The sequence below is a fragment of the Typopeltis vanoorti genome, chromosome 12 (assembly GCF_054136105.1).
Source record: "Typopeltis vanoorti isolate ZY-2024b chromosome 12, IOZ_Tvanoo_1.0, whole genome shotgun sequence".
NCBI lineage: Eukaryota > Metazoa > Arthropoda > Arachnida > Uropygi > Thelyphonidae > Typopeltis > Typopeltis vanoorti.
In genome coordinates this window covers 68,267,670-68,280,918 of record NC_143560.1, presented here as the reverse complement: position 1 = coordinate 68,280,918, position 13,249 = coordinate 68,267,670, and the positions used below count along the sequence as shown (strand labels likewise).

Genomic DNA, 13,249 nt, shown 5'->3' with positions numbered 1-13,249 from the left:
CACCACATTTTGTAATAAAATGCTGCATTTCATTACAAAATCTCTGTACACTTCTTGTTTCACACAGGAAGTGGAAACAGAGTTTCAGTATTATTTTCTGAATTCAAAAGTCTACAAATTTTTCTGATATAATATTCAAGAGTAGTGAATTTTTTCCTCATTTTTTATAACATAATTCATTAATATTACACAGATTCTAAGTGAAAACCATGTACACTGTTAAGTTTAAAATATAGTGCATAAATTTTAGTTACCTATTCATAACTCTTTTGTGAATGATACCAAGGATTATTATCCTTTCTGCACAGTCCATAAGAAATTCAGACATCCTAAAAATCAAGATAACATATTTTAATCTTAAAACATAATTTTTTATAAAGTATATAATCACTTCAGAATTCTGCATATAATTAAATTAGTAATTATTCAAGTAAATGGAAGCATAAAGTTTAGTCATTCAAATTTCTAACAATAAGGTATACTTACAACTATAATTGATAATATACTTTTAAAACAAGAATGCTTTTAAACAGGAATGGCTTCATATTGGAGGTTGAAAGGGTTGTGTATATATTGCAAAGCCAAGTGGAGGCCATGGAGAGTAATAATAGTTATGAGAATGCTGACAATAGGCTAGTTTTTCTATATACAAACAGTCAGGAATAAAGGGAATGAATCTGTGGCATTCACTGATTCAGTCTCTCCAAAGACTGCCAGTATCAGTGAAACGTGGTTGGAGATTGTCCCAACAGAGACAGGAAATGAGGGGAAGGTAACAGAACAGTGAAACATTACATATAGTACATAATGAGTTGTGTTCTCTCAGAGTAGAAAATCAAGAGGAGAAATTATACTAATGGCTCTCAAAGTAGTTAGCATGCATGAGTTAGAAGTGGAGATGCCAGGATAATATTTAGTGGGTGTTGCTATAGGCCAGGAAATGTTTTGGCAAATTAGTTTGCCAAGTGCAAAATGAGTATTATTATAGAAAACTTTAACTATAACAATATAAACTGGGCTGAGAAAAGAACATTCAGTAATAAGAGTTTTAGATTTGGTCATAGCATTAAACGATTGGATTGTGACTGATGTAATGCATGATCCTAGCTAATAAGAGTGGTAATGTATTCAGGGCAAGGAGAATGAATAGGCATACAAAAGCATCAAGGAAGAAGAAATGTATGTGTAATTATAAGGCAGTGATTATAACAGACTTAGAAACCAGCTTGGGGCAGCAAACTGGGAAAAAAATATGAAAAGAGGTCAGTAGTACATGGGAGCGAGTTAAAAAAAATTGTTAGCAGCAATGGCAAACCTTGAGTTAAAAAGATAAATCAATTTGGAATAAAATGGATGACTACGGAAATGAACAGAATTGCAGATGAAGATGTTATGGAAGACATATAAAAGTAGGTGGAGAATAGTTTCATGAGGAATATAATGCTCAAGCTGGGAAGGTATGTATAGTAAAGAGAAAAAAATTAGAATATGAAAAGAGACCTGCTTTGCGACCAAAGGAGAATTCCAAGGATTCTTTTCACTGTGTGGCTAGCAGGAGGAGAAATTATTGTGGACAAATGACCCTGCTAGATGGACGCAGCAGTTATGTGACCAATGTAGATAATTATTATTATTATTAACAACATCAGTCCTCCATGGAGTCAGAGACTCATCGTGGGAGGTACATACTATCACATAAAAAGCTCATCCAACTATGCCTTAAACTGATTCCGTGTGTCTAGATTCACAACACACTCTGGCAATGCATTTCACCAACCACTCTACATATAAAGAACATCTCCTCACTTCTCTGCTCAATCCCTCCTTACACGGTTTCCAGGGATGGCCTCTTGTTCTATCCCCACCCTCTCATTCTATGAAAAATCTCTTCCATGTCAACCTGATAACAATCCCTGACCAACTTTTATGACTCAATCATATCTCCTGCTCTTCACAAGGCTTTGCAATAATGCAGTAAGGCTGTTTAATGATTACTTTATTAGGGTGTTAATAACTTAACACGTATAAAACCAACAGTAATAACTTTAATGAATTAAAGGTACAAATATTTCGTGTTTGTACCGGAATACAAAGTACAAAACAATCGGTGGATTACCAATGAAAATTGTTGCCCCATGCCAGAAAATTAATATTAAATAATTATTAAAAACTATTTCAATGATGGTTGCATAAGATAAGAATCTCCCAAACAAGAAAGAGGGACAGTCATTTTGATTCAAATTAGGCCAATGTAAAAGGGCTTTGCATCTTTCTTTGAAAAGGCGTTCATATTTAAACTTGCATCTGTGGAGAAGACAAGCTTTATCCTACTGGATATTATGTTTAGTGTCAATGCCATGTTGTGCTAGACCAGACTTATGAGGTTTCATGTATTCAATATAATACTGATGTTTCTTCATTCTTTTTTCCACAGAACGGCCTGTTTGTACAAAGTGCATTCACACGGTATCTGGTAAACACCAACTAATGAAAGAGGTGCCAATTTGTCTTCTGTAGATGGCAACGAGTGAGAAATTTTGTTGATAGGAAAATATGTGGGAATAAGATGATACTTCTTCAAAATTCTGCCAATAGGTTCTGAGATGCCTGAAATATAAGGGATTGGAACTCTGTGGTCTGTTGAGGAATCCTGAGGTGTTGGAACATAGGAATCAGTTATCTGTTGGATTCGATTAGGGTTGTAATCATTGGATTCTATTAACTTTTTTATAGTGAAAAGTTCTTGTTGTAAGCTTGGGGGGGGGGGGAGGAACACATTTTATGTGCTCTATTAATTAAAGATTTGATAACACCGATTTTTTTAGAGGTGTGAGGAGCAGACTTTTGATGAATGTATCTGCCAGTAAAGGTAGGTTTTCGATAGACACTTGTTGACAAAGTACCAGAGGATGTGTGTGTAAGGAGGATGTCCAAGAATGGTAGACTTTCCTATCAATGAAATTTCTCACTCGTTGCCATCTACAGAAGACAAATTGGCACCTCTTTCATCAGCTGGTGTTTACCAGATACCGTGCGAATGCAATTTATCATACTTTGGACAAACAGGCCATTCTGTGGAAAAAAGAATGAAGTAACATCAGTATTATATCGAATACATGAAACCTCATAAGTCTGATCTAGCACAACATAGCATTGACACTAAACATAATATCCAGTAGGATAAAGCTTGTCTTCTCCACAGATATATTCCAAATACTCATTATAGATGTCAGTAAAGTAGTAGGACTAGATAGGATTTTGTTATATGTTTTAAGGGAACATGCTAAGGAACTGAAAATGCCACTGGTCTGGCTGTTTAAGAAATGTCTCGCAATGGATCGAGTTTCTAAGGAGTGGAAGACTTGTAACACTGCCAGTACACAAGGATGGTATAGAATGGATGTACCATTCAGACCAGTTTGTATTTATTCTGCAGTTATTAAGATTTTGTAGAATTTTATAATAAAGTAAGAAGTGCAGTGAATGAGAAAAGGCATGCACTATCATTTTTCTGGATTTTGCAAAGGTATTTGTTCAGATGCTGATGAAAATAACTTGACATTTAAGTTAGATGTTGAAAGTTTCTCCACTTGGTCATATTATAAATTAAAGATGCCAAGAAATTATATTCTTGGTTTCTTTCTTTATTCTAAGTGTAAGTAAACACAGTTTGCCATGAACTTCATGACAGGGCAACTCATATATAGAGATTAATGACTTCACACCAATTGCATAGTATTCCATAATGCAATGCATGTATCCTTACAGCCATCATACATGGCTGTAAGGATACATGTGTTTTTGTAGAATCTGTGCATTATGAGAAGAGCCACTACCCAACCGGTTTCAACCTTTATTGAGGTCTCATCAGTGGAAGCAAGACCCAGAAGTGATACCAAGGTCAAAATAATGCAGAAATGGAAAAACTTTCAATATCTATCTCTAAGCTTTGAGTATTTTAATAATAAGGTGTGACATATTTTGGCTACTTGTATATGGAAATATGACTTCTGCATTACTTCAATCTTGGTATCACTTCTGGGTCTGGCTCCCACCGATGAGACCTCAACACAGATGGATAGTGGCCCTTCCCATAATTCATAGCATTATACATGTCTGTAAAGATATGTGGATTGAATTATGGGACACTAAGGAAATTGATGTGAAATCACTAGCTTCTATCCCTGTAGTTCAGTCAGTGTAGATCAGGGGGTCGCCAAATTTCAAACTTCTTTGACCGTTGACCCCTTCAAGAGTTTCTTGACGTTTTATCGACCCCCTCTATTTTACTATTATGTAATTATAATAGGACAAGCGAAAAAGATGCTTATGTGAGTTTTTAGATTGTTTAATTTATAGTTGCAGTGTTTATTGTATGTATAATATAGTATATATTATTATATTGTTACTACTATTACTATCACTAGTATTACTAGCGATATTAATATACTGGTATTACTACCAGCCCTGCTCAACTCTTCAACATAGAGAAGTTTAATTCATGAATGAATAACGATTGAATTATAATATGTATGCTGATGAATTTTAGAACATTAATGCTCACTTGTATGTTGATGCGCAAAAATGAAACTGGGATCGAATACGTGTAAGTATAAGTAAATAAGCGACCGTGCACATGTTGCCATCTCGCTCCCGCCGCGCCGGCCGGGCGGTAACCACAGACATCCGTTTATTGGTAAATATGTCATTTTGGCCTACTTGATTGGCCTCTGTAACTATTTTCATGACCTTTCTCCATCATACAGATCTTATTCATGTCACTGTTCCCACGATTCACTCTTAATTGTGTTTCATTCAGGATGGAGGTAATCCAAGTTAACCGAACTAAATATTACCCATACAATGATGTCTTATATTTTTCTATCGACCCCTGAGCCCAAATCGACCCCTGGGGATCGATATCGACCACTTTGGCAACCACTGGTGTAGACAAAACCTTTGGTCGGAAAGACCTGGGTTCGATTCCCGGCAATGATGTGAGGAACCCTTATTTGGTCTCTTGATTAAAGGTGGGTTACCGGATTCATATGGAGATAGAGGGTTTTTTCACCCGGAAACTCAGTTTTTCGTTCCTCAGAACAGGCAAACCGGTCCAGTGAACACACACACACAGATCTAGAGTCATAAAATACATATATACCTAATCCATCATTAGGACTCAACTCACCCACCCCAAATGAATGGGAAAGAGGGAAGAAACCCAATACAAATAAATAAATTAGCCTCTATATATGAGTTGCCCTGTCATGAAGTTACTTCATGTGGAAACTTTGTTTGCTTACACTTGGATAAAGGATTAAACCAAGAATATAGTTTCTTGACATCTTTAATTTATAATATAACCAAGTGGAAAACTTTCAACATCTATCTCTAATCCAGAGTATTTTAATAATAAGGTGCGACACATTTTGACTACTTGTATATGGAAATATGACCTCTCCATTACTTCAACCTTGGTATCACTTTAGAGTCTGGCTCCCACTGATGAGATCTCAATAGAGGGGCCCTTCCCATAGCATTATACATGTCTGTAATGATATGTGTGTTGCATTATGGGATACTAAGGCAACTGATGTGAAGTCATTAACCTCTATATGCGAGTTGCCATGTCATGAAGTTACTTCATTCTTTATCCAAGTGTTTGCTTACACTTGGATAAAGAATGAAACCAAGAATATAATTTCGTGGCATTTTTAATTTTAGTTGATATTTAAGTTGCAGCACAGCATATGGATTTATATATTAAGCTATTAATAGACTGCACTGGAAACTGCCTTTCTGATAAATATTAGCAAACTGAGTATTGGATAGCAGCATCAGGAATTAAAAAAAAGCTTAACATGTGGTCTCACTTGTACATTCCACAGAATGTACAAGTGAGACCCATTACTGTTCAAAGTTTTTTGTCAATAATGTGCTGAATTATAAGATATAATATGTGCTGGTTTACAAGAAGATATTCATGATGAGTATGGATGAATTTTTTTTTTCGACCAAAAAACTTATGTAATAAAAAAATAATTAACACTGGGTTTATAGGTTGTAATAATTATTTAATAAAACCTACTAGTTTCCTCATTTATTTTTTATTACATTAAAGAAGATATGCAATTGTTTTTGCAGTGATGTGAAGCTTGGGAGAGCTATTACTTACAGTGCTGATGTTATAATAGCTCTTCAGGAAGATTTGAATAAGTTGGAAAGGCTTATTCAAATAAATGGGGACATCAATTTAATACAGTTTAATGTAAGTTCAATACCAGGGAATAACAGAAATGTATATGTATTGACTAAATTGACTCGATACAAGAATCTTGAGAGTGAAATTCAACAAATCTGGAATAAAAGGCCAACAGAAGCAATTTCAATTGTCATACAAGCAATACCAAGTATTTATGAAACATCTGGAAAAGTTGAGCTTCTCAGATACAGTACCATCTCAATTCTAGAAAATGGCACTATTAGGGACATTGCACATTTTACAACAATATCTAGTCAATTCCTAGGCCTCTGGACAAGCCCTAAATTGAGTACACCTACCAAAAAAAATAATTTAATTATATTGTTGCATGTTACTTGTTACTCTTAAACTATGAAATCTCTTAATTGAATATAAAAATAATTAGAATTGCTGATCAAAGAGAAAAGGTTCATGGTCATATTGATCACAATTACTGCTGTTCTAAAATTTTTGAATTGCTAGAACATTCAGAACTACATTTTACTGCTTTTGATACATTTTGCATTTCTGACACTCACTTAAAACATTTCTGACATATCCTCGCTCCAACGTCACTTTCCCACCATATACCATTTTGGTCATGAGTACACTGTCCACACACACTACACTACATGAAATTCCCGATGTTTAATCCTTTAAACAAGAATGCCTTGGCTGCCATATAAAACACTGTTCATATGATATACCAAATAAATGTACAGAACAAGCACACTCCATCACACAGTCATAAAAACAGTCAAAATTTTATCAATAATTATCAGTGATATTGTGAAATGTTTTCTAAAATAAGATCACTTATCTCTATGTCACATACTCCTTTTAAAACTCCATAAAATGCCCTCTGGAAATCTCTGTGAGATTCTCCTCTCAATAAAATTATTGAGGGGAGAATTACCATGGATGTTCTGACCACTATACTTCCTCCATGACTTTAGAAATGCTTATCTACTTTAGTCTCCTATTCAACTAATATGCTGTTTGGGGGAGAGGTCAAGTCTCTGAAAAACCTGAGAACAAGTTCTGATGCTGCAAGCTAAGCTTATAACTGCTTTCACTCTCCATATTCTGTCTACTGATTCAATTTCACTGCTAATTCAGGTTTTATTACATAAACTTCTTACCAGCTCAAAATTCAAAATTGTATATAGTAATTAAATTCGTTTTGGAATCAAGCATATGGATATGACTTTTTCATCCCAAGGAAATTTAGTGGGGGTTATATCACAAATCATGTTTTTAATTAATACATTTTAGATAAAAATGTTCTACACCTTTGACATAAGCAATGCATGCATTGCTTTGACATAAGCAATGCATGTGGATCCTCCAATACTATCGTGCAGCAACTGCCACTTGGTTCTAAAGAAATCCTTTGGGAATCTGCATAGACCAACCTAGAGAACCAACTTAATGACATCGTAATCTTTCATGTATTCTCAAAATATTTCATCTTTGAGAACACATGGAAGATAGTGGATAAAATAATGGATGATGAGCAATGCTGTTCCTAAAATCTCTGTCAATATTCTGAGGGCTGAGAAACACTTCCTGTAGTTCTGCATAGTCATAATACACTTTTGAATGTAAGAGTATGTTGTGTGATATGGGGGGGGGCACAAACACACACATATTGATTATCACATCTACATTATCAAAATTCAGTATTAGTACCTGACTTTCATGGTTGAAGCTGATCCATCATGCTTTGCTATGGTTTTAAGATAATCCCAAGACAGTTTACATTCATTTTCCATTTTCACTAAATTTTTGGCTACCTCTTCATAGTCAACCTATAACATTTCATCATAAAGTTATTTTAAACAACAAATTATATGATAACCACAGTAATTAACTTGTTGTTTATAATTGTGCCACAGGTATACCTTTAAAGATAAAATTATTTTGCTATTATATAAAATATCATATGCAATTATGATAGAGATACTATGATAATTCATGTTGTACCGTCATTTGATATTTTGATGGTACAACATGAATTATCATACACATTACTAAATTAGCTGTATACAAGACAGTGTTCAAACCAATTTTAACTTATGGATCTGAGAGCTGGGTCAGAAGTAAAACACTTGACCAAAGACTATGATCGCAGGTATGAGAGTCCTGAGAAAGATTAGAGGCATGAATAGATGGCATCAATGGCAACATCATATTAAAAACGAGGATATTAGGAAAGAACTTAACATTGTCAGCATCCAGGAATGCATTAGCATCCCTGGATGCTGACATCTCAAGTGGCATGGTCACTTAAACAGAATGGGAGAAGAATGATTAGCAAAACAAGTGTTCTCTGCCAAGTTGGCAAGATAAGGAGGAAGATCAAGATATAGGTGGTCTTCCTCTGGGTCTTTTTCCTCCTTTGCTGTATCAAGATATTCATACAGTAAAAAGCGCCTTAGAAGACAGAAATATAAGATCTGATAACATTGGAGTCTTGACAGGTAACAGACTGATTTGGAGGAAAATTGTAGATAGGAAGTTAGTAATGATGTAAATTTTTCATGTAGTACTATCATATCCTGTATGCCCCTTGAGGGTATATATTAGGAATTTGATGATGATGTATGATAATTCCTTTTTTAATTATAATTTAAAGTAACTTATAATTTAGAGTAAGGGTTATGCTTACAGCTAATGTTCTTATTAGATAAAAACCTTCATTAGTGCAGAAACCAAAACAAGCAAAAAAATAATAATTTTCACACACATTAACTTGTATCTAAAAGAAACCATATACTGAGTTGTAATGAGAGGGAGAGAGAGGTAATAACTGAAAACTTCACCCATGAAGAAAGGACCAATTCAATTAAAATATCACTGGAAATACACACAATACCATATGTATAGAAATGCATGAACCAAACAATGCAGAGAAATTGGAAGTGCAGATCAAAAGCAAATAAATTCAAATAAGCATGAACAAAGGAGCAGAATTACATATCATGAGTTTCCAATTTGGATATCATAATATCCAAATTGGTCCCCAAAGTAAAGGAAAAATCGCTGTAGTAAGTTATTCAGGACACTTTAAAAATTATATTTTCCAATGTTTTATTTTTCATATTGGTCTCACTGCTGAATAAGAACAACTATAAAAATTAAATCACCACTGAGATATTTGACTTTGACTAATAAAGTTGACGTGATGAATTATTTGTGAATATGACAACACACTGTTGACTACATCGAAGAAGAAGAATAGTTACAGTGATTCATTTTATGTGAGCTGAAAGCATTTGGAGCATGAGCTGAAAGCGCAGCAATTCATTCAAAGATTTGTAGCCAAATAAATATCTCTGATAAAATGCAATCAGGTCATCTGCATCAACAGCTAATGAGAACACAGAAAACATCCATTCACTTATTCTTTATCTCCTCATTGTTATAAAAAAAATAAGGAAATGGACTTTTTCTGTGTTCTACTGATAAAATGACAACCCAATTGTAGAGTAATAACAGTTCTCCAATGAATTATCCAAAAAAAAACTTCACTTCTATAAAGTTTGTGCAAGATGTGCTCCCAAATAACTCAGGAAAAATCATGGGAAAATCATTTGGGCATCAGTGATTGTCTTTAGAATGACAAGGGGGTTGATATTTTTCTGAAGTGCAGTGTCGCTAATGATGAAACATGGATCCACCACTGCAAGATGGAGAGCAAATGGCAAATTTGGAAAACAAACACATGGCAACACTACTGTCAAGAAAAACATCACATGCAACCTTCAGCAGGAAAAATGATGCTCACTTTTCTGAAATATTGTTAAAGAATGGGTATAGTTCGCCCACCGTTTGCAGTCCCTGCTTCGCGTCTTTCCAAGAATAGTCGATTCATGCTGAAGGGGAGAAAGAAATGAAGGACGTCCGAATTGGTCGCCAACACGCGAAATCACGTGCTTTATAGGTAAAATTCTCCAACTGTTATACAAGCAACATAGTTCACTACAATAATCATAAAAGAGAAGTTAATTTTCCGGCCGGTAATAATAAACAACTCATCCCACAATACGGACTGATTACCCTATCATCGGAATGGGTTCTCCTTTTTCTGAGATGCGCAGAAGTGTCGAGGGACCTCAAATCGGTGGGCGAACTATATGATGATTAATGGTGTATGTTATGATGCAATGCTGCATGATATGTTGAAGCCAACGATTAGGAGTTAACACTGAGAATCATATTCACGATTTTGTGTTATTTATGAAGATACTATTCCATATCGCAGATTAAACTATGGAAATACTTCAGACTTACTGTGGAACCATGGAAATACTCTACAGTATCTTCCATAGAGTCCAGACATTTTATTAACATATGAAGGAGGTAGTGAAAAAAGCATAGCCAAAACCATTTGGGTATCCTTCATAAGTGACTCAATTTCTACAATAAAGTGACAGACAGTTGAAACTGGAAAAGGGAAATGGATATATCATAATACTACTAAACTGCAGACATTTGACACGATACCACATAAGCTAAAGAGAATCCCAAACAGTTCTTCTTTTGATATGCTGCAAGTAATATAAGGCAGAATGATTTTAAGGAATGCTGATGATAGGTAGGTTACTGAATCAGTCAAAATAGTAGAATTACTAAGCGAACACTTTGCAAAAGTATATCATCCAGGCAGTGATATTGCAGGAACCAATGGCTTATATGGGAATTGAGATGAATGAAATGGAGGTGAATAGTATATTACAGAACCTTAATGGGAATACATCTGTGGAATTGGATGGTATACCAGCTCGGGTCTTACGTGAAGCGGCTAAAGAATTGTCAGTTGGTGGATAGGGAGTTGAAGTTTAGGGGGGCACATTGCAAAAGTGGCTAAATCAGCTCATCAAATCACTTAGTTACTGAAGAATACTTTGATGAGCAGAGACAAGTAGGTTATTGTTCCTCTTTATCGAGCCTTAATAAGACCCCATCTTGATTACTGTGCCCAGATCTGGGCACCAAGATTTCTTCTTCATGGGGAGGAGGTAAAGAGGATCCAGAGGCGAGTCACCAAGATGGTAGCTGGTCTATGGAATGAACCATATGGGAACAGATTGAAGATCTGTGGGTTACAGAAATTGGTTGATAGGTGGAAAAGGGGGTGATAAGATTGAGACATTCAAATTACTGAAGAGTTTTTTACAAAATTAATTCAGAGGAAATTTTTCAGAACAGGTCTGGTGGTGGGAGAACTAGGGCTATCCATGGAAATTGAGCAAGAGTGTAGTTACCATGGGTGTTAGAACTAGGTTGTTTACTTGGAGAGTGGTGAAATTGTGGAATAAGCTGCCAGTCTGTTGTGGGTGCCATGACTGTGAATGAGTTCAAAGCAAAGTATGATAGATACTGTGTGAATGCTGAATAGTTCTTGACATGTTTAGGGACTCCTCGATGAGTCTAACGACTCCTTGGAGTTAGGTAAGATGGAGCAAATAGGGGGGACATGAAGCTGGTGATATGAATGATGGAGGCTGACAGCAATGTGTAGTTGAATTGGATCAAAGAGAAGGCAGGTGACCCTTGATAGGGCTCTGTATTTATGCACTGCTGTTCAATTTGTATATAAAATATTTGGAATGATTTGCAAGTAAATATTAGGTATTTGCACTTATGTAATTCAATCTTCTTGCTGAATAGTTTTGTGTTTTTGTTCTGTCTTAAACATCTTGTATTGGTCTTTGATTCCAGCCATTTTTTGTCATGGTCTTCTCTACATATATGTTCTCTTTTTTGAAGGCGATGACATAAGCCATGTTTTAGAAAGTTCTTGATGCATTATTCTGTATTTTTTCAGCTTTCCTTATTATTATTATCTAAGTCCTCCAGAGAGTCAAGGACTCCTCAAGAGAGACTATAAATCACCCAAACCAGCTATCATACCTTCCCTTAAATTCATTCACACTAGATGCACTCACTATCTGCTAAAGGAGGCAAACTATTCCACTCACATACCGGTCTGTGTTTGCAGTCAACAAAGGAGGTAACCTAGCTCTTACCCCCTTTCTTGACTGCAAAACAAACTTAACTTCCATGGATTCCTCCCCCATCTTCCACATAACGAAAAATTTCATCAGACAATATCCTATAACACCCATTCAAATGTTTATAGACCTCTATCTTATTCCCTCTTTCTCCTGTTACAGTTAGTCTATAATCCATATACTTGCAATCTGTCCTCATAATCTAAATCCCATAATCCCAATATAATCTTTGTAACTTTTCCTTGCACCCTTTCCACAACTTCTTTATCCCCAATGGAACCTGGGAGATCATATCTGCACACAATAATCCAGGTGCAGTCTTATCAAGGCCATACAAAGAGGCAAAATTACTTCCTTATCCTTACATGTCAAGGTTCACTTCAACATTGCAGTTATCCTCTGAGCTGTATTAGCCACTTTTGCTATGTGATGTTTGAACTTCAAATTCCTATCCACCATTATGCCAAGAAACCTAGCCTCATCAATTTCTTGTAGCATAACCTTGCTAATATAAAATGCTGCTGGAAATGTCATCACAATGGCCCAAGGACCGAACCTTGAGGTACAACACTGGACATTTTTTTTTATTAATCTTTGTACTGGTTATGGGCAGTGATACCCTTACATCACGTAAAGACTTGATATAGGCCTAAACCTTTACAAGTGTTTTACCATATTTAAGTTAAGGGATATTACATCCCATATTGTTTCTTAGCCGAATAAGAAACTCAAAGAGTTTCATGCCGAATATAGAAACTATATAAAGTTCGGCGATTCCAAGTGTAAGCAAATATCTGGATAGTACAACACCTGACCCATTTGGTAGTGCAAACTGAGGCAACTCATAGTAAGGGTGGAGAAAGCTCCGATCACTATTCTTGGTATTTACCCATAATGTGAACTTAGTTCCTATATATTTGCATATATTTGCTATATATTATATATTATTTGCTATACTATATATTTGCACTACCAAATGGATCAGGTG

At 35.4% G+C, this 13,249-nt stretch overlaps 1 protein-coding gene across 1 annotated transcript in view; it reads right to left on the bottom strand.

Moving 5' to 3' along the window:
* The window catches only part of LOC150100865 (uncharacterized), a 583,033-nt gene that overhangs the window by 88,035 nt on the left and 481,749 nt on the right, over positions 1 to 13,249 (bottom strand). Inside the window, exons 21-22 of the mRNA XM_090401746.1 lie at positions 7,934 to 8,052; positions 255 to 329 (exon numbers count right to left, since the gene is read on the bottom strand). Coding sequence (XP_090257872.1) covers positions 255 to 329; positions 7,934 to 8,052 — 194 coding nt within the window. The remainder of the gene's footprint in view (positions 1 to 254; positions 330 to 7,933; positions 8,053 to 13,249) is intronic.